Raw genomic sequence first — 19,767 nt, forward strand, 5'->3', positions numbered from 1 at the left:
ACGTGCGTATATTTTATGAAGACTGAATTAGTAAGGAGGGATTTTGAAGGCAGCGAGGCTTTCCACTCCCCCTGGAAGTCAATGGGAGTTGTGTGCCTAATTTCCATTTGTGCGTTTGGAAAATCCCCTTCTAATTGACTAAATATTTGTACTATTGGCTGTGGGCACGGTGGCACAATGTGGCTTTCAAACCATCTGTTTTCATGGACTAAACCCCACTGGCACCAAACCTTGATTGGCAGAAACTCACCAGGGCTGGTTTATATTAGTTGAGGTTGCTGAGGACAAAACCATAAAGGAAAGGAGAGGCATAGGATAAGCAGAAATAAAAAGGACCATGGAAATAAATGAGCTTTGTTTCAGCATTTGAATGGACTTTACTCATGTATCAAAAGACTTTCTTCTGGTCTTTAATGTTTCTGAAATAATGTGTCTCGTCTTTGAGCACTCAACGCCAAGAAAAGCTGTCAACCACTCCAGCAATTATCATATCCCAAAGGGAAGTTGGTTAATGATTTCTCTGTAGACAACTTGGTCTTTCAGTTTTTGTGCTATGCCAGAACAATTCCAACCCAATGAAGCATTTTAGGGTTTGGTTTGATTCTTAATATTCAAGGAATATTCTGGAAATGTGGTTACTCACTGGCACCTCTTGATACTGAGCCTGCGCCTGAGAAAATAAAAATTACAGGGTCAGACACAGGGATCAGCAATAGGTATGGCAACAGCCAGAGGGAGGAAAAATTTCTTTCCCAGCTTGTGATCAGGCAGGGAAATGCACAGGCTGCCTAATTCTGTAAGCAGTGATGGTTGCAGAGGTCAGCACAGGCTGTCCCAAGCCCTTACTTAGAGCATCCTTGAAATCTGGATGTGGATTTCTGTTCAAGTTTTGTTCAGCTTCTCTTTGAAAATCACTTGCTAGTGTATATGAGTGGTCACTGGATCTCTGCTTTTAGCCCTGGGCTCCCAGGCGTCGTGATGCTTTTTCTCTACATTCAGTAGAAGAAATCAGCTAACTTTACCATGGGGCCTCCTTTCAGTGCACCCAGCTAAAAACACGGTATCGACTTGACTTAATTCTGAGGACTAAACTGTATTCTTGCGTTGTGACCCAATGAAACTTAATTGAAGGATTGTCAGTGACTTAAAAATGTCTAGTATTTTACTTGAATTTGCTCCGGAGTGTGAATGTCAGCTGTGCTTCAGCTAGCAGAAGCCCATGTTGTGGCGCAGACGCTTTCTTTGTTTGTCCGGGTAGCAAGCTGCGGCTTTCTCTGCAAGGGTTTTGACCTGTGCTCCTTAGGGCTGTTGTTCAGGTGCTGGAGGCATCGAGCTCAGTACTTCTGCAGCCAGGAACGGGTAAATCCCCCCTGTGCAGAATGCCTTGACTGTTCCGTTCAAGGTTATCTGCCAGGTACCGGTACAAATACCTGGTTGCCATGAAAACCCTGGTCCTGGCTAGATCTTAGGGGTCCTGTCCTAGAGGGTGGGATCCAGGCTAGAGTTCTGTAAGCCATGCCTTAAGATGGCATGGTAGCTCGTACTGCTCTCCTTCTTTGCTCATTTTCACTGGAGAATATACATTTTGTGGAGCTCTGCTTTTGCAAATGTCCAAATTTCAGTGGGATCCTGCCTCGCATGATAAATTTTGCACCCACTGGTGGTGTTAATAATTAATTATTTGCAATAGGAAGAGCCCCAGATTTGGAAGTAGTGGCTGTCATCAATTTTAATAATGGCAATTTAATGGCTACTGCTCTAATTTCTGGCTGGTTTCTTAATCTTTGGATAATGAAGAAAATTCTGGATTTGCAGCAGTTGTCTCACGTAAGAATGGTAGGCAAATAAAGCAACATAGAGCTTATATTGCATTATTTCTAATTCAGATTAATTTTGATTGTTCAGCCTGACCCTGCACTTGTAAGTAACTCTGGCAGTGAAATGTAATAAAGCATCGTTTGTCATTTTACGCATAAAGAAGTAAGTTGACACATCTTGGCCAGACGGAATGAGGAGATCAGAAATCACTGGAGCCATTGATGCAATGCAGGTTAGTGAGGGAGTCCCTTGCTCCCGAGTTTTTCTGGGCAGGCCACAGATACCAGAGCACTGTAGCACAGAGTGTTAGTATGTAAGTAAAAAGACCTAATTTTCCACTTGTTTGACGAGGAGCCTACCTACCTCATGTCTTTGTGCTCACATTTCCCCTTCTATATCACTGTAAAATTGTTTTGCAAAAGGATCCTTGTGACACCCTTGTGCTCATCAAGCGGTCCTTTTTCTTGCCTTTGCCAGGGCAGATCCCCAGGCAAGGATTGTCTGTTGTCACGCGGTGCTAGGGTAGTGAGAGTAGGTATGTCACTTAGGAGTTTTGTGCACTGGCATAAAAGAATCTTAAATTAAGTCAGTTCTACCACTGCCTTCCCCTGCAGTTTCAGGCAGGCTGTGCAGGCTCTCTATTCATCACTTTTCTGCCGTGTTGAGTGATTACTGCTAGAAGTCACTTGCCCAGAAACATCCAGAGCGTTACAACATTAAGAAAACCTGATGTTGTGATTCCACTCGCTTTCCTTCTTTTGTTCCTTTTATTATATGGTGTGTGGATAATACTAACTGATAAAATTAACTAATTCTTCCTGTATTTGCAGATAAACTATTTAGCAATAAGTGTTCAAGTTAGTGATTCTGCTCTGCGTACCTGTATCACTGTGTTGTTGCGAGAACCAATTAATACTCATCACAGGATCGGAATATGATATTTGCTGCATGGAGGCTGAAGCTGCCATTCTAGCTCCCAACTGGCCTGATTTGTTTCTCAGGATGTGTTTATTTAATTTTAGTGTTTCTCCACCTTTGTTGCCAAGAGGGCTAAATAGGAGCTGTTATCTGAGGAATTTGTTTGGTTTATGAAATTCAGATGGGGGTTGGTGTCATTTTCCAAGTAATTTATGTGGTTCTCAGTGAAAACAGACACCCTATGGGATTATTAAACACACAGATTATCAGCTCCCAGGGATTTTTCAGCAAAATCTGGTTATTTCTGTGCTTAGAGCATGGGCGTATCCAGTTGCTGGTTTAATACATTACCACTCAGGAGCTGTGCCATGCTATAACTAGCTGTAAACAAACTCAAACTGAAATGTAAGTTGCATCAACCTATACTCTTTTCGTGATAACAAAGTTGGTAAGGAACCTGATATATCTGTCTGGGAATTCTGGGATCTTAAACAAGACTTGAGTGTCAGAGGTTAAAGAGGCTTAATGGGACTCATGTAGTCAATAAGTGTCTATGGCTGGTCTCAAAGTCAGAGTGATTTTGGGGGTCTGAGTTCTCAGGGCACTGGCTGGTTCAGCTTTACTCATGATAGCACTCTTTCTGTAGAAAAAAAAATCTTAGGAATAAAGCTGTAGAGTCATGCAGGCATATCAAAAAGTTTCATTTCAAGTACCAAAAAAACCCAAAAACCAAGTAGAATTTGCTACAGCGTGACATTACATTGCCCAAGAGCTGGTACTTGAGTTTTAACAGGTGGAAATAAAAACTTCTGAAATCACCGTTTGTTTTTTTTTTTTCCCAGTCTCCATGGAAGGACTGTGAAGACAGAGAGAGTACTATACAAACATCTTGTGAAATACCCAGAAAGGACAGTATAGTCAAAGAGAATGCCTTGTAGTAGTTCAGTGTTTCTTTTGGGGTGCCTGAATTTCCTCGTGGGTGATTAGAATCATGTTTGGTTTGATACATGAGGCCAGTCAGAGAGGTTCAAGAGATCAGCCTGTGGTAAGGTGTCTTTGATAGACTTTGCGTGATCACAACAGGCAATAAAAACACAAAGTAACTGAAGATACTGCTGAGTGTGTTCTCAAGTGCCTGTGGAAAGGGGAAGTGACTTGGAGGTGTCTGTTCAGTATGTGACTGTTGTCTGTGTTTTGAGGGTTTATTGGAAAAGAGTCAGATCTGTCTGGTAGGAAACCTCAGCTTTTGGGAGTGACCTTTATCAGGTCTGAAATGTTTGGAAGTTGCAGTCTCGTCTGCAGGATTTTGTTCTTGTCTTGGTCACTTCACAGCCTCTGGGCTAACTTACTGGCAGATCCTTCCCTTTCCATCCCTCCACAGCAGCCTGTGTCTGTAGCCATCTGAGCATCTTCCAAGGATGTGCCAAGTGATGAGTGAGCTTTATTTAAGGTTGTCCCTGAAAGCCACTGCCTACAGTTCAGCAAACTGCAGAACGTGTCGACACAATCGCTTCAAGGCTTTCAGCTTGGAGGAGCCTCTGTCGGCGCTCTCTGCATCTTCTGTGGACTCTGCCTGATCAGCAATGCTATGAGTATTAATATTTATAAACCTTAAATAATGCAGGCCTTCATCATACCTGAGAGACCATATGTTGGCCTCCAATCGCCAACAAAGCACCTGGGATCAGTGTGGTGACAACCCTGGCTGATCTGCTGTGCTGGTCCCAGAAGGGGAAGGAGGTGGAGCTTTTCCCCTGGAGAGCCTCTGTCTTTGGCGTGCTCCCTCCTTCATTAGTTACCAGAGCACATCATCTTCATCCTTCAGGGCCAAGCTGCAGGCTTATTTCTTTCCTTTTAGTCTGGAGTCTTTTATCGCTGTGCTGTGCATTTATTACAGGGCTTCACTTGGTGGTGACCTTGGGTTTGGTCTCTTTCCACCTTTTGGTACAAATGCTTTGATTTGGGTGTGGTTTGCAGGGTTCTGGGGTTTATTTATTTATTGCTCTTGGCGGGTTTGGTGGTTTGTTTTTTTTTTTTTTTTTTTTGAATCTTGCAAAGGTAGCCGTTTGGACACAGATGCCTCTAAATTAACATTTAATGTATGCGTGTGTGAAGCTGCATATCAATGAATAATGCATAGGAGTAAACAGCTTGGTGATTGGGTTTGGTTCGGAGCAACGTTGCATATGGATTAGGCTTAAGGACCCAGATCAGCCGTGTTAATAGCATGTATCAGGTGGAGACAGCCAAGCTAAACCTTTTGTGTGCGGCACCACTTACCTCTGTGATAAAAATGTCTCTCCTCCCACCTACACAGCCTCGGCCGGCCTCGCAGAGCCCCTCGGTGTTCCCTGTTGGAACAAGCCCCCGGGAAATGACTCAGGCGACCCTCCCTCCGCATCGCCAGCCGCTGGAGCTGTTTATTTAGGTACAAACCCGAGAGAATAAGTAAAAAAGGGTCCCCGACACATGCAGCTGTACCAGCCCCGAGGAGCAGGAGGGGGTGTTGGAGCCCAGCGGCTCAGGCCAGGCGCTGCGTGGCGGCAGGGGCTGGGGGTGCGGGGCGAGCGCCTGGCCGGGGCTGCGGGCCCCCCGGGGCTGCGAGCCCGTGGTGCTGAAGGGACAGCGCCGTGGCCCGGCCCGGCCGGGGGCTCCGCGGCCCGGGGGTGGCGGGGGGGCTCCGCGGCCACTCGCTCCCCGTCTCCCAGCGCAGGGTCGCTGTCAGCACGGGCAAGGGGCTGCTGCTCTGTCTCCTCCTCTAGAAACCTGCATCCAGCCGGAGCCGCCTTTGGCTGCCTCCCCTGATCCCCCGCGGGGAGGGACTGGGGGCTGCTGGCGTTGCGGAGGCTTAATTGACTTGCAAGGTCACTAATTTCGGCTCCTGGAGGTAAGTCCTGGTGAACGGCACATTTTCCTCTCTCCCTCGGTTCCCACACCCTTCTCCCATCTGTCTCTCTTTCTCATTCTCTTTCCAGTGCCATCAATCAACCCCTCCCCCCCCCCCCCCCCCCCCCCCCCCCGCCGCGAAGAGGGTCTACCCGAGCCATGGCACCAACGATGCCCCCAAAACCAAAATGATGAGTCAGCATTTTGGCTCCCACTAGCCCCACTGACCCAACCGTCATCTCATCTGCTCCCCGCCCTCCGGCTCCGCTGCCTTGAGAAAAGTGAGAAACAATAGGATTCCCGGAGCACTCCCTGACTCCTCCATTGCGGGGCTAGGGGAGGAAGGGGAAAGGGTGGTGGGAGGAAGGAAGAGACCCTTTCTCCCCCTGCCTTGGGAACACGCCTCCGGAGCGGCCGGAGGTGAGGGGGGTGCTCAGTCCCCATCGGCCTCTCCGCAACTTGTAGCGAGAGCAGCACGCTGGGGAAGGGGAGGGGGGCGAGGGTGTGTGATGGGGGCTGTTGCTCCAACCTGATCGAGTCTATTTGCCAATTCACCACTCGCATCACTTCCGGATCAGTCCTCAGTTTCTGCTGCAGAGTGAGGATTTTTTTTTTTTTTTTCCTCTCTCTCTCCTTTTCCCTCCCTCCCCATCTGGATGCTGGGAACTTGAAACCTCCTCCCCTGATTGCAGCAGGATCTGCCCCAACCTCCCCTCAACTTTGCACCGAATCACAGAAAACAGAGCGAGCCACAGGCTATATTGTACCGATGGGGGCAGGGGATCTGCCAGGCACAGCCCTTTGCAATTGATGTTGCCGTATCTCTAGGACCCAGAGCAATCTTTTTTTTTTTTTTTTTTTTTTTTTTTTCCCCTCTCCTCTTCTGGTGTGTGTGCGTGTGTGTGTGAAGGATCCTCCTGGTTACTGCTGTTATTATTTTCCCTTAGCAGGGAGACCACATAAGCCATGGCTGAGAGGAAGCAGTCGGGCCGGCAGGGTGAGGAAGAAGAAGTGCCAGCCTTCTTCAAAAACCTGGGCTCAGGCAGTCCCAAGCCCCGGCAAAAAATTCTGTGGCATGTTCTGCCCAGTGGAAGGCTCCCTGGAGAACAAGACCATCGACTTCGACTCCCTCTCGGTGGGCCGCGGATCTAACAAAGTCGTGGCGAAGCAGAAGGATGTTGCCCACCTGGGTCCGGATGCTCAGTCCGTCTATTCCAGGCAGAGCGGGAAGGGAGGGGAACCATCTGTTGATTTCGGGAGAAAGGTGGAGATCAGGAGTGCCACTGGGAAGGAGGCGCTGCAGAACCTGAATGACAAGGTGGGTGCATATATATATTATATATATATATATATGTGCGTGTGTGTACGTGTGTGTGTGAGATGCAGCTTGAACACGCGACAGGCTGCGGAAGGGCTGTATCCTTTCCACCCTGCAGTTTCTTGCTTTTATGTCACCTGCTTGTATGTGGCAGTCAATGTCTTCCTCTAAGCAGCAGCATCTCTCCTAGAGCCTTCTTGCCAGACCTCTAATGTTATCCGTGTGCTCTCTGCAGGTGTGTGTGTATGTGCACGGGGAGGAGGGCAGAAGAAGAAAGGAGCCCCCGCACCCATAACCACCCTCCCTTTCCCCGCCCTGCCTTCCTATTTGGTGGTAGAGACCGACTTTTTTGTTTCTTAGGTGATTTGCCCCCAGCACAACGGTAGAAAAATGCCCCACCCAGATAGTGAATGCAGCTCACTGGAACAGAAATGCAATTGTTAGCAAAAGAGCATCAATGAGCTTCCACCTACAGGGATCAGATCCCTGCAGGCTTCTTCCAGGGGAAACTCCTACCCCCTCCTCCCAGGGGAGGGCAGACTCCAGCGTGACCCCTGGGAGCTGTATTTCAATACCAATTTTGATCAAGGCCTCTGGCTACAGTGGGAATTCTTGCCTCGGGAAGATCTGGGACTTTCAGAGGAATGTGGCATTCTCTTAGAAACCCAGTGAACTCCTCCCAGTCTTTTAAGGCCCCTGAAGCTATTTTCTCACTCTCTGTATGTGTTGTGGTGTAATAAAGCCTGTCCCCTTCCTGAGGCAAAACCCATTCAACCCATAGGTCTAGCTGACCATGCACATTTGCTTTCCTTGATAAATAGATTTAAGGAAGCTTTATTCAGATCTGAGCCATGAAACACTCTGTGCGTTCCTCAGACAATGCTGGCTCCTATGCATAGGCTGGAAGAGTGGAAATGAATGAAGCACCGACCAGCAAACTGATAAACTCCCAGCATACTGGGAAAGAGTTTCTGTGAGCAGTTCCCCAGTGGGTTTACAGAGCAGTCCTTTCTTCTGCAGACTGTCTCTAGGATATACCTCCTGGGTTTTACTAATGGTATAGATTGCGTATACAGAGCAGAAGTCTGCCTGGAATTTATATGATGGGCTTGTTTGCCACTTTCTCCTGCTTTCAGAAGAAATGTGAGATATTACTAGGAGTATTACTGGGGGCTCCTCCCCACATCAGACCCTACTCTGCTTCTTCCTACCTACAGTAACCTAAGGGCTCCATCCAGCCCTGTTTGCACAACTGCTGTTTGTGGTGAGATCACAAAGGAAGGCCTTGGTTTTCAGAAGCGCTACGCAGCAACCTTTAATTAGGAGTGGGATGTGCTCCGTGCCGCATCAAACCCGATTTGCCAAACCCAAACAAAAGTTTGCCACTACAAATGCCTATGGTTTGATTTGACCATGTTGAAGTGCCTACTAAGTGAGTAACTTCCCCTGATCTATTCGTCTTGTTGGACTAACCAAGGTGCATCTCAAGAATAAAGGGCGTACGCCCTTTCATCTTGGGGAGTCAAAGGTTTTGCAGTTTGGGACATTTTCAGGACTAATTTCAGACAATTTGAAGTGATGATGTCCTGCAGGACATAAGTATAAACAGGTGATATATCAATTCTGAAAAGATCAATTATTTTGTGATTAAAGGGTACCAGTATAATAATAAAAATAAAACCCCCACAACTTTTAAGTACAATATGGTGAAAAATCAGAAGTCCACACAGGATATTAATCACTTCTTAACAAAAAGTGTGGGTGTTGGTTCTATTTTTGAAGATTGTTGTATAAACATTAACTGAGGGGATGAAATAATGGGATAGTGCAAAACGTTTGGGTTGTTTCTCGTTAGCTTTACATAACACTGATGCCAGTGGATTGTGTTGTGAGGGGTTGTGAGCATTTGGGTAAGTGCAGTCTTTTATTATAAATGTCTTGCTATGGATTGGCACTTTATTGCGGGAGTGTTTTAGCTGTGATGGTTTTCCAGCTGACTGCATCTATAGCTTGAATCAATGGTTAGATCCTCAGTGGGTAAAAATGGCTTTTACTTCGGTGTAGTTAATAGAAATGTGTTTTTGATGATAATCAGATCTCACCATATTAAAAAAAAAAAGTAAAAAAAAATGTTGCAGGAGTGGCATTAAGGGAAACAGTGCATTAAAATAATATCAGATAGCAGTTAAAAGGCTTCTGAAGTTTTGCAGCTGTATTTGGCCTATTATTTTCAAACCTCTGTCTTAAAGCATTTAATAACACATCTGAAATCGGTGCACCCTGGATAGCCTGTACACTGTTTCGGTGTGGTGGGGGTCTAAACTATGGTAGAAAGGAACAGTATGCTAATTTATAGGATCTTGAACTTTTAACTTGTGTGAATTATTTCACAATAGGCTAAAACCTTACTGCTTCTTTTTCTTTAGCTTCAGGCTGACAATAGTTGCAATTTTTCTCGATACTATAACAATCAGCATACAAGAAGGTCAGTCCATGCTCTGTTTCAGCAACCGAAGGACAATATTGTGAGCTGATGGGAATGGGTGATGAGCAACTGGAGGCAATGGAGATAGGTGGAAGTATTTTAGCCAGTGACTGGACCCAAAGTGGGTTTAAAAGAGTCATCCTTTCTGTCACTGTATAGAGAGATCTTGTATTAATCTCCCCTGAAATGACGAACAAAGCAAGATGGACAAGCTATTTTTTTTATTTTGCCAAGGTCTTAACTGTCCAGAGGATGAAAAAAGGAATGTAATTATTCCACATCAAATTGCAATATATTGTTCTTCTGGTAAAGATAAGGGTAATCAAATCTCTTTGTGTCTATCCTTTCTAGGGTATTCTGTAGGCATCTATCATGGCCTCGCTTTATTGCCTCTGGGCCATGCTGCCTCATAATTCAGGGTTAAGATCATCTCTAGAGGCACCAGGAAGGCGCTCTGTCTTAGTTTAAGCATTGCTTTGCAGTTAAGCCTCTGGAGGCAGTGACCTATTCAACAGGTCCGCAACTCAGCAGATCTGAGGCAAGCTCTGCTCCTTCACAGCTGTCAGGCCTCAGAGAATTAGTGGTGTTTCTGTTTCGCATCCTAGGCTTTGTCATCTTCCCTGTTTAGGCTGTTAATGGCTGGTTCTGGAGCGCCTCGTTCAGTGTCGGAGCACTGCGTTGTGCTCTGAAGCCCTGACCTCAGCGGGACCATCACTGTGGTCTAACAGGAATGTCATGTTCAAACCTGGGATTTCTTCAGTGAGACAACAAGCACTTGGTCTGGCTTTCATGGCTGTGCACCTGTAAGCCCGTTTCCTACAGGGATTTGGTACTCAGCTAGCATCAGGGCAGGGACCTGCAGCACTTACTCATAGCGCTGCTTTGTAGTAGTCGGTGCAGACGCTGGAAGCTACCTCGTCTCAGAGCAGGAGGACTGATAAAAGGACTTCCCAGGGCATTAGTCCCCTGTTCCTTAGATGAACAGTCTTGAGACACCTGCATTCTTCTGGGTTTTGAAAAGCCCTGGCCATTGCTTGCGTTACCTGGGTCATTCCTCTGTGTCTATTTCCCAGACTTCCCATGTGTGCGCTTGGTATTCCTTCTGTTTTGGTCACCTGTTGACGTTCTTTGGGACAGAGACAGTCTTTTAGGGGAACATCTATATGGGGAAAGCAAGGTTTGATTGCAGGAGGGATCAGCAGGCCTGGGACTTGCTTTAATCTAGTTTGCACGGAGAGTCTGAGTAGGTGCTAAGACACTTCAACGCAAGTACAAGCCCTGGGATCCCAAATCTCTTCTTAAGTCGCTAACTCAGTTTCCCATTGCCATCTTGTTGTTAGTCCAGTGATTCAGGTGGTTCCCCTGTGCAACAGACACCTTCGCATACCTTTTTTGCATCCCTTAGAAACAGTTCATGGACCTTTGGGAAGTGCAGAGCACTGGGTGTGAACTGCTGCTCTAAACCAGCAAAGCTATGTCCTAGTGTAATAAGATAAGTAACGGTAACGCATAATCAGAGACTAGGAAAATATTTTTATTTTAGAATTGACAGGAGAGGAATCACTTGCAGTGTCATGAAGCTTTTGACATGACTGGACTTTCTGCTAAAACCTCAAAGCTCTCAGGATCATGGCTGTTCATTCCTGGAGAGGGAAAATAATGAATAACAGGACGTTGTTGAGAGCTCAAATAATCATAGACTCTGGAACGTTAATGGAACTGTTGTGTAAAACAAAGAAGCTGTTCCAGACAGCTGGAAATGCCGTTCCAAGTTTAATTGGTTACAATGCTTGCAGTTTTTCTAGCCTTGTTTCGACAATCATTGCTTGCAAAATAATCATAAAGGAGGATGACTTGTGTGTTCTTCCAATGGATCATAATAGTTTGTCTGACTACTGGAAAAAAAACACCCCACCAAACCATAGAAAAACTAACAATGATGAGCACAAATGCCAAATTCCTCTTCACTTCTTAGATCCCTCCTAAAGCCACCCATCTGCATAGCTGGAATGTGCCGTGCATGCAGTGGGCGTCTGGTGGAGTGGTCTGTCGGTGCTGTGGCAGGAATTTATCAATACCACAGTCTCTCAAGCAGAGATGAACAAGGGGCTGTGACACAGGGACAACATGCTACTTGGGCTAAAGCCTGGAGGGAAAACCTCAACACCTGGGGCCAGATCTCCCCACTCGGTTTGGAGCTGAGCCCTTTCAGAGGTCTGGGCTTGCAGCAGCACCTTGCGAAGCAGGCTTTGTCTTGGGGGATGGGTGCAGTGCCTGGCACGATGAGGTGGCAGCTTTGCGTGCCACCCTTATGCCAGTGCCCTGGCCATCATTTGACATGAGCCGTCTGTTTTTAGTAGGTGCTGAGCAGTTGTTTAAGTCTGCCTGAATTTTTTTTTACCTGTAGGACCATGTCTAACTCCCCGTATCACTTGTCTGTCTTGTGGCACATGAAATCTGAGTCTATCTTCTGTGGTGGTGTTATAAAGTTGGGAAATGATGTAGGCAGCAAAGCTCACGTCAAGGTGATGTGTGTGTTCTGCAGGAACTCTCTTACCCTAAAAAGGGACGGCATCTGGGAGCAGTGCTGTAGGAAAGCTACCAAAAACCCAAACCTGTTTACGATTCACACCAGAAGCACTATGTCCGTCCTGCTCTTTGGTCACCCCCCAGAGATTTGGAATGAATCTCAGGGTGGGAGAATAGAGGCCAGAATTTCATTTGCTCATTGTCTGGGGTAATGTACATCAGAGATAGACCAAGCTGGCTGACACAAGCAATTGCTGAGAACTTGATGCTTTGTCCTGTAGGTTTTTGGGGAAGGAGAAGGGGCTATAATGTTAAGAAGTAGTGAAAATCACTGTGAAAATAGCCATTTTTTTAGATCTTAATCATGGTTCCCTGGTTAATCATGGGCCTGCGGATGCTAAACTCTCGCCACTGGATGAAAGGGAGGACCAAGGACAAGGATGCCCAAGTGTCCCATGCCTTTGTTCCAGAAATGCTGTATTTAACTATAAGGAAGGTCACAGCATGAGTGTAGCTGCTTAGAGAGGAGCGCACGTGTTTGCCATGTATCGTACTACTCATGGCAGAGCAATCCCTGTCTAGAACCCTGACGAGGGCTGTCTCTTTCCCGATAACGTGAGGTGATAGTAAATTAACCGTGGAGCAGTGGCTTGGACTTGTTTAAGGCCTATTAAGATTCTAAAGCACCCGAAATGCTTCAGGACAGTTCCTCTAAGAAATGCACTCTGATAGTAACAGTCATCTTAGAAGGTTATTTCTGAACTTTCTCAAGGTTTCCTGGAATTTTCAAGGAAACAAAATCAACTGAAAGCTTAATTTTAATTTGCAGATCAAACGTGCGTTTTTATTGACCTGTTTTTGTGGCTGGAAAGTGAATCTCCCTCTCATAATCTAAAATAGTCTATATTCAAAAAAGATTAGGCTGTTTCTCTGAGAAATTGTATGATTTTTATCTCCCTCATAGTAGCACCTTTGACCTCTGTGGTAATTTCCATATCTGGACAATTTTCTCCTGTAAGATAACAAAACAAATTAGAAGATGCCCATTGGCAAGTATAATTCCCCTCTGTAATTTAACATGTAGTGATTAATAACGGACAGTTCTTTCATCATCTTTTGGGAAGGACAGACGTACTCCTCGTGTCATGTGTCAGCCTGTATTTAATCCTCCCAACACTTGGTGAGATGCAGGGGACTGCTGGATCCCTGGGAAACTCCTTTGAAGCTGTTGAGACTCGGAGCTGATGCAGCAATGGGCACGGGTGGAATGGTGACAGAAAGTCAGGGCCTGATGGGTGACCTGGTGAAAGCTTTTTTGGCCTGGTCCTGCTGCCTCTGACCACAAAACCAGGAGCCTCGCTGGCTTTGGCAGGGGGCGAATCCCCACAGGGAGGGGGGATTATTGGCATCCAACAAGCCTAAAGGGAAATCCAGAGCTTGCTGATGCTGTAGGGCTAAAATTTCAGGTGCTTCCAGGAATGCTTTAAATCCATCTCTGGATCCCTCTTTTCGTTACATCTTAAAATGTGTGTTTCCATTTGCAGGTTTTATAATTTCATAGCAAAATGTCCTTGTGGATGAACCTTTAAGAATTCAGTAGGAGTAAAAGCAATCAGGTGTTGCAGAAATTCTGTGGCGTTTGTTGCAATTATGCTGAAATTCCATGGAGGAAGAGACTCTTTTAATAGATTCCCCCCCCCACCCCCCCCCCCCCATCCATAAACTCCAGAGTGGGGAATAAAATTCCTCGCTAAGTGCACGATGGTAGTCCACAGCACCTGTAAAGTTAGGATTCAGAGCTGATGTAAATTGATTTCAATGGATGCCTGTGATGATTTATTTTAGCATAATTATCACTGTGCAGAGATTCTCATATTCTTGTGCCATTTTCCCTCTAGACCTTTCCGGAAGACAAATTTAGACATAGACATAGTTCCTTTAGCACGAAATGCGTTTCTGCTGCAAAGAGCCTGCACAAGATGTCCTACGCTGGCTGGTATCTGTGCAGAAATGGCTGATGGCAACCTGGTGTATCTGCTGGCCAACACCCGCCCAGGTGCCCTCATCCTACGGACGGGCCAGGGACACACAGCCAGAGCAGAGCACAGCTCCATACATGGCTGGGGTAGGCGCTGGCACTGCAAATGTGGGCATAATGCTGTGTTTTGTGCATTTCCTCTCCTCTTTTGCTGTTGGGGGGTTATCGTCGGGGCCCTCGGACGTGCTGATGTTGTGTAATTGAAGATATCGGTGCTCTTTGCTGCTGCTGTGACTTGGCTGCAGCGATCTTGCTGGTCCTGTCGTGGTGGCTGCAGGCCGGGAGCTGGGCTGGGCTGGCCAGCCGTGCTGCACCGCTCTCCTCCGCTAACGCTTGGCAAGGAAGGTTTGGCAGCGTGCGTTCTCTGTAGCACCTTCTAATTTTAGCCTGCTCAGCCTGCCGCCTGCGTTAATAGACCTAAGGAAGACAAAGTGCCGCAACACTATCTAGAAACCCCGTCGCTTCCCGCAGTACCTTGGCAGGTAACGGCACCGCTGTGCGACAGCTGGATCGGGTACAAACCTGCAAGGAGGTACGAAGCGGGTTCAACTCTCCTCTTAACTTCGGACCCAACTCCTGGCCCTGATATTTCATAAATAATCTTCTTTCTTCGTTTAACCCACGGGGGAAATGATACACAAACTATAGCTTTACCAGAGGAATGAATCAGCTTTTATTTAAAAAAAAAAAAAAAAAAAGCAGGCACGCATCTTGGTATTCTCTGACTCTGTTCTCCGCTTGTTCTCATCCCAACATTGTCCTTTAGATACAGCTCTTCTCCTTCCCTCCTGATCACCTCTCCTCACGTCTGTTTATACAACAGACAATATCCATGCCTTGCCTTTGTTTAGCAGGGCTAAACAAGCCACTTTGCAAGTACGTTAATAATTTTTAAATTATTTATTTTGACAAGCTTTTAGTTCATGCCTAAAAGGAAAGAAAATTGGGCTGTATTGGCACTTGGTGTAATGGAGCTAGAAGATAGACTTGGGAACTCAGTTCTGGTCCTTCTGGTCATATGGAAGTTTTTAAAATTTGGTGCTGTGTGGATGTTGAATATTGAACAGCCATGTTTTCCAGCTCTTTAATCTCTTCATGTATTTTATTCTGTACTACTTAGGTTCTTGCAACATGGTGATGGGAAGGAAAAGCTAAGTGTCATCTGAAGATTCGCTATTACTTTCTGAACCTAGTCGCTACTGGATCCAGGTTATGGAACGTATTCAAAGTTCAATAACTGCTGTTCTGAATTAGGTCCATATGCAGTAAGGATTGCCTTTAAAAAAAAAAAAAAAAGTATTTTAAATAGCTGTCTTTGAGCAGATGAGAATAGCTTTAGAAATATTAGCGTGCTGATGACATCACCCCTTAAAGGTGCCTCTGTTTCTTCTACTGGTACTGCTGTTCCATAACTTTTAGCATAACGTGGAGACGTGACCTGCCCAAGGTCGGGGAGGTGAGTCAGCGCTGGAGATGCGCAGGTTCCTCTGCCGTGTTGGCGGTCCTTCCTCTGTAATCATCTTGCTGCTGCCAGGGCAGGATCTTGAAATGGTAGCTGGACTTAGCACCTCAGGTCAGCTGCCCAAGGGCCTCGATGCCATCGCTCAAACCCTTCGGCAGCGTTGGCTGCTGCTTTTAGAGCTGAAGACACGCTTTTACCTGGCAAGCAAAGGCAAGAAACCATTCAGATATGAAATCGAGGAGGAATGCTAGCGTGAAAGAGGGGAAAAAAGGAGCACTTGTGCTGTCTAAATTTAGAAATCTGATGTAGATGCTTTCTTCCATGTTCTGAGCAAAAATATGCTGAGATTTCAAAACTTCTTCCAGCACAGATCAGAGAGGGGCAGGATATCTCATTTAGTATTGTCTATTCTAATCATTAAGTCAAAATAAAACCCTACAGGCTAACAAATTAATCATTTTGTTACTGTCACAGTGAGCCACTTACTCATTTGCTACTAATTGGATATTAACTGATTGGCATATTAGCTACTTAAATGTTGCCTGATGCCCTACCTATAACCAGGAAAAGCTCTTTTACTCTTTGCCGTGCAGTCTTCCTGTGAACTAATGTACATAAAAGGTCCTGACAGTCACCTGTTCGAACCGATGTTGCCTTTGTAACGATTTACTGCAGTGATATACCAAAGGTTTTAATATCTTAGGGGCCGTGCACGCTGTGTTTCACAGAACTACTCGGGTAGGTAAAAGATCAGTGCATTTTGTGCTAGCAGCTTGCAGTTTGCTTTGTGTGTTGTGGAATTCATTCGTGACTGAGGGAAGAAGGTGAGTCTGTTGGTCATGGATTGTTACAACCTTCAAGCAGAAGTGGGTTTGTGCTGTTTGTGGCTTCCCCAAAAGGGGTCTCGTACCTTCCCCCAGAGCAGCTGATGTAAGAGGAGCTGGTGTAAGCAAACAGATGTCTTTTGAATGGTTGTCCCATACTCTGGCCATGAATCCCATTGCTCTTCGTTGCACTGGGGGCAAGTGCACTGTAAATAAGGACATATTTGTGCCATTTAATGCGTTTCTTTCCTTGAAGTACCAGCTTATGGAGTTCAGGGACTGAGAAATTTAAGACTCCAAGTGTGACTGAAACATTGAACGCGGAGTTTGCAACACTGGACTAGTAAGAAATGGCCAGTGATGGGGAGAGGACCACCGTCGTAGCTCTGAGCCCACCTTTCCCTGGCACTAAGGCTCCAGGTTAGTGACCAGGGCTGGGGGGACGGGGTGGGGCTGGAATCCGGGCTGCATTTTCTGGACAAGGGGGTGTAGAAGGCATTTCGAAGGCGTGGCTGACACGCTGAGAAATCACATACCCGGGAGTGGCTCCAAACCTTATTTCCCCCCGCCCCCCCCCAAGCTGCTAATGCTTCCCACCAGCTTCCCGCTCCGCTGGCGCCAGGGGCGGGGTGGGACAAAGAAGATGGAGGGCAGCGCGCTCCCCACCGCCCCGGGGGCAGCCCCCCCTCCTCCCGCGGGGGTAGGAGGGGGGTGCCCGCAGCCCCCTGCCCCCCGCCCCCCCCCCGGGGGGAGCCGTTGGAGCCCCCGCACCCGGCGCGCTGTGCTTTGCGGCGGAGCGCTGGCAGCCCCGCCCCCCCCGCCGCGCCCCGCCCCCGGCGGCCGCTCCCGCCACCAGCCGCGCGCAGCCCCGCGCCCGCACTGACGTCCCCATTGCGCCACTTTGCATACGGGCACCTCCCCCCTCTCCTCATTGCACGGCAGCCGCCTCTCATTTGCATCCCGCCGCGCTCTCGGCCAATGGCGCCCCGAGCTGCGCGGCCCCCCCGCTGGGCAGAGGGGCGGGAGCGGGTGGGGGGCGCATGCGCGGCTGCCGCCGCCGCCCCGCGCTGCCGCCGCCGTTGTTGCTGGCGGCGCTCGCCCCCTCCGTGCGCGGCCGGGGCTGGGCCGGGCTGGGCCGGGCTAGGCTGGGCTGGGCCGGGCTGGGCTGGGCTGGGCTGGGCTCCGGGCAGAGGGAAGAAAGGGAGACGCGCAGGGGTGGCAGCTTCTCCCCTTCCTGCCGTTGCGGAGAGCAGGGCTCGCCTCCCCGCCGCGCCGCGCCCTCCCCGGCGGACCCCCCGCTCCCCTTCCTTGTGATCGCATTGATTAGGGCTCGGGGGAATTGATTTTTATTCTTATTTTATTATTATTATTTTTTTTTCCGGTAGAGGGGAGGTCGGGGAGCAGTTGCTGCACGGGAGACAATAGCGATACAGCAGCCGCCCCGCTTCTCCGACCACACACACACACACACACACACACAAAAAGAAAATTAAATAAATAAATTGGGGAGTGATTTCCCAAGATGTCTTATCAGGGGAAGAAAAATATTCCACGGATCACGGTGAGTCGAGTGCACGGGAATAAAAGCGGGGGAGGGGGAGGGGTGCGCGGGGATTAAGCCCTTTGTGTGCGCGGGCAGCGGTGGCCGCGGCCGGGGGCAGGATAATGAGATCAGGGCGTAGCGCGGCGCTTCCTCCGCGGGGGGGGGGGGCGGGGGGGGGCGCGGGCGGCGGGGCCGGGGGCGGCTTCGAGCCGCTGCATCGCCGCGATCGCGCCGCTGCCGCCGCGGGGGCAGCCGCACCGATGTGCCTGGGGAGGGGAGGGGGGGGGGGGGGGGGGGGGGGAGGTGGCTGCCCTCCTGCCCCAGCCCGGCCGGGGGGGGTCGGCCGGAGCCCCCTGCCCCAGTGGGATGGGCATGGGGCAGGGTTTGCTCCGTTTCCCCGAGAAGCTTCTGGCAACGCTGGGTCCGCTCCTCGGTGCAATCCTGCTCCTCGGTGCAATCCTGGGGGAAAAGGGACGGAGCCGTTACGTAAACCCCCCCTTGCCTGATCCCGGCAGCCGATTTAGGGCAGGTATTGCAGATCCCAGGACACTAACTTTTCCTTACGTAAGGCGAGCTATTCCCATCTAACGGGCTCTTACAGCCATTTATATAAATATTTTTTTTATTATTATTATTTTTTTTGACACAGAGTTGTTCATTAGTGGCAGCGGCTCCCAGACACGCCCATCCCAGCCCTCCTTCCCTGGTGGAAAAGTGGGCTCCGAAATGGAGCTGAGTGAGGTGTGACATTTCTGGGCTGCACCGTTAGGTTTTACAGGGGGTTTAGGAAATGCAGGGGATGCACAGAATCCCTACGTGATGCATGGAGCATCCTCTCTCTCTCTTTTTTTTTTTTTTTTTTTTTTTTTTTTTTTCCCCCCCCTTCCTTCTGGGGGTGGGTAGTTTCCCTCCTGGAGACCAGTGGTGGAGAGTTTAAAAAGATGCCTGCGTTTAAATATCGATGAAGGTTACTGCCGAATCGCTGTCACGGGCCAAAAGTACCGTGACGCATTTTTCTTATGACTGACTGCTCTGATTTATGTTGCGTGCACCCGATGCAATCCTCCTGCAAAGATAAAGGATAGAAAAAACCCCAGATTTTCGTCTTATTAGCTGTTGTATAAACCCGGAATCTCCTGGGACTAATGCTTGAGGAAGAAGAAGGATAATTGATGCCTGGCTGTTTTGATTGCATTGGTAGGGTAAATACAGATAGATTTAGTGGCAGCCCCTCGCACAGTTGCAAACTGCAGGCGCTTTTGTCTCCAAGGTGGTTGAAACGAGCAGAAGGATTCGCACAGATTCCCGAGCCTGCCATACAGCCACGGCAGGAGACCTGTTTACTAGCAGAAGCACTCAGCATCATTAAAATGGTCGAGTCTGCATTGTTATCGATAGCTATATGTATATATTTTTTTTTTCTTCTGTCTTAATTGACGCCCAGTGCGTTAGGATTTGGGCTGCCAGTGGCATCGATGGCCAAACTGCCTGATTTTGGTAGTAGTTGCTTTTTTTTAAGAGCACAAGGAGCCTGCACTAGAGGTGGGCATAAATACTGCAGTGTTTCTGGAAATGGTAAACATGTAGGACAGTTTGCTGTAGAGGCTGGCGTTGAAAGACAAGTGGGTTTTTCACGCCCCAAGTTAATTCTTTCAGGCTTATTGGCATTCACCGCAGATCCTAAATTTAAATCTTGGGGGTTTTCTGTCTTTGTGTTTTTTTTGGTTTTTTTTTGGTTTTTTTTTTTTCAATTGGTGGCCTTATTCAGGGAAACTCTCCATTGCAGCAGTAGGAGGAAGGAGAAAGAGAGAAAAAAAAAAAGGAGGGGGAAGGAGAACATTTAGCATCTCGTGGATGTTTAGCCATTATATAAAAGATGGATGTGATGGAATAAATCAGCAGTGGATGCAGTAGCCCTTCTGACATTACGAGAGCCATGTCAGCTT

General features: G+C 47.9%; 1 protein-coding gene across 1 annotated transcript in view; it reads left to right on the forward strand.

Annotated features, from left to right (window-relative positions):
- The first annotated feature begins 6,573 nt into the window (after positions 1-6,573).
- The window catches only part of DPYSL2 (dihydropyrimidinase like 2), a 54,572-nt gene continuing 41,378 nt past the window's right edge, over positions 6,574-19,767 (forward strand). Inside the window, 2 exon segments of the mRNA XM_013296715.3 lie at positions 6,574-6,684; positions 6,686-6,940. Coding sequence (XP_013152169.1) covers positions 6,589-6,684; positions 6,686-6,940 — 351 coding nt within the window. The 5' untranslated portion in view covers positions 6,574-6,588.

The sequence above is a fragment of the Falco peregrinus genome, chromosome 17 (genome assembly GCF_023634155.1).
Source record: "Falco peregrinus isolate bFalPer1 chromosome 17, bFalPer1.pri, whole genome shotgun sequence".
NCBI classification, from domain to species: Eukaryota; Metazoa; Chordata; class Aves; order Falconiformes; family Falconidae; genus Falco; species Falco peregrinus.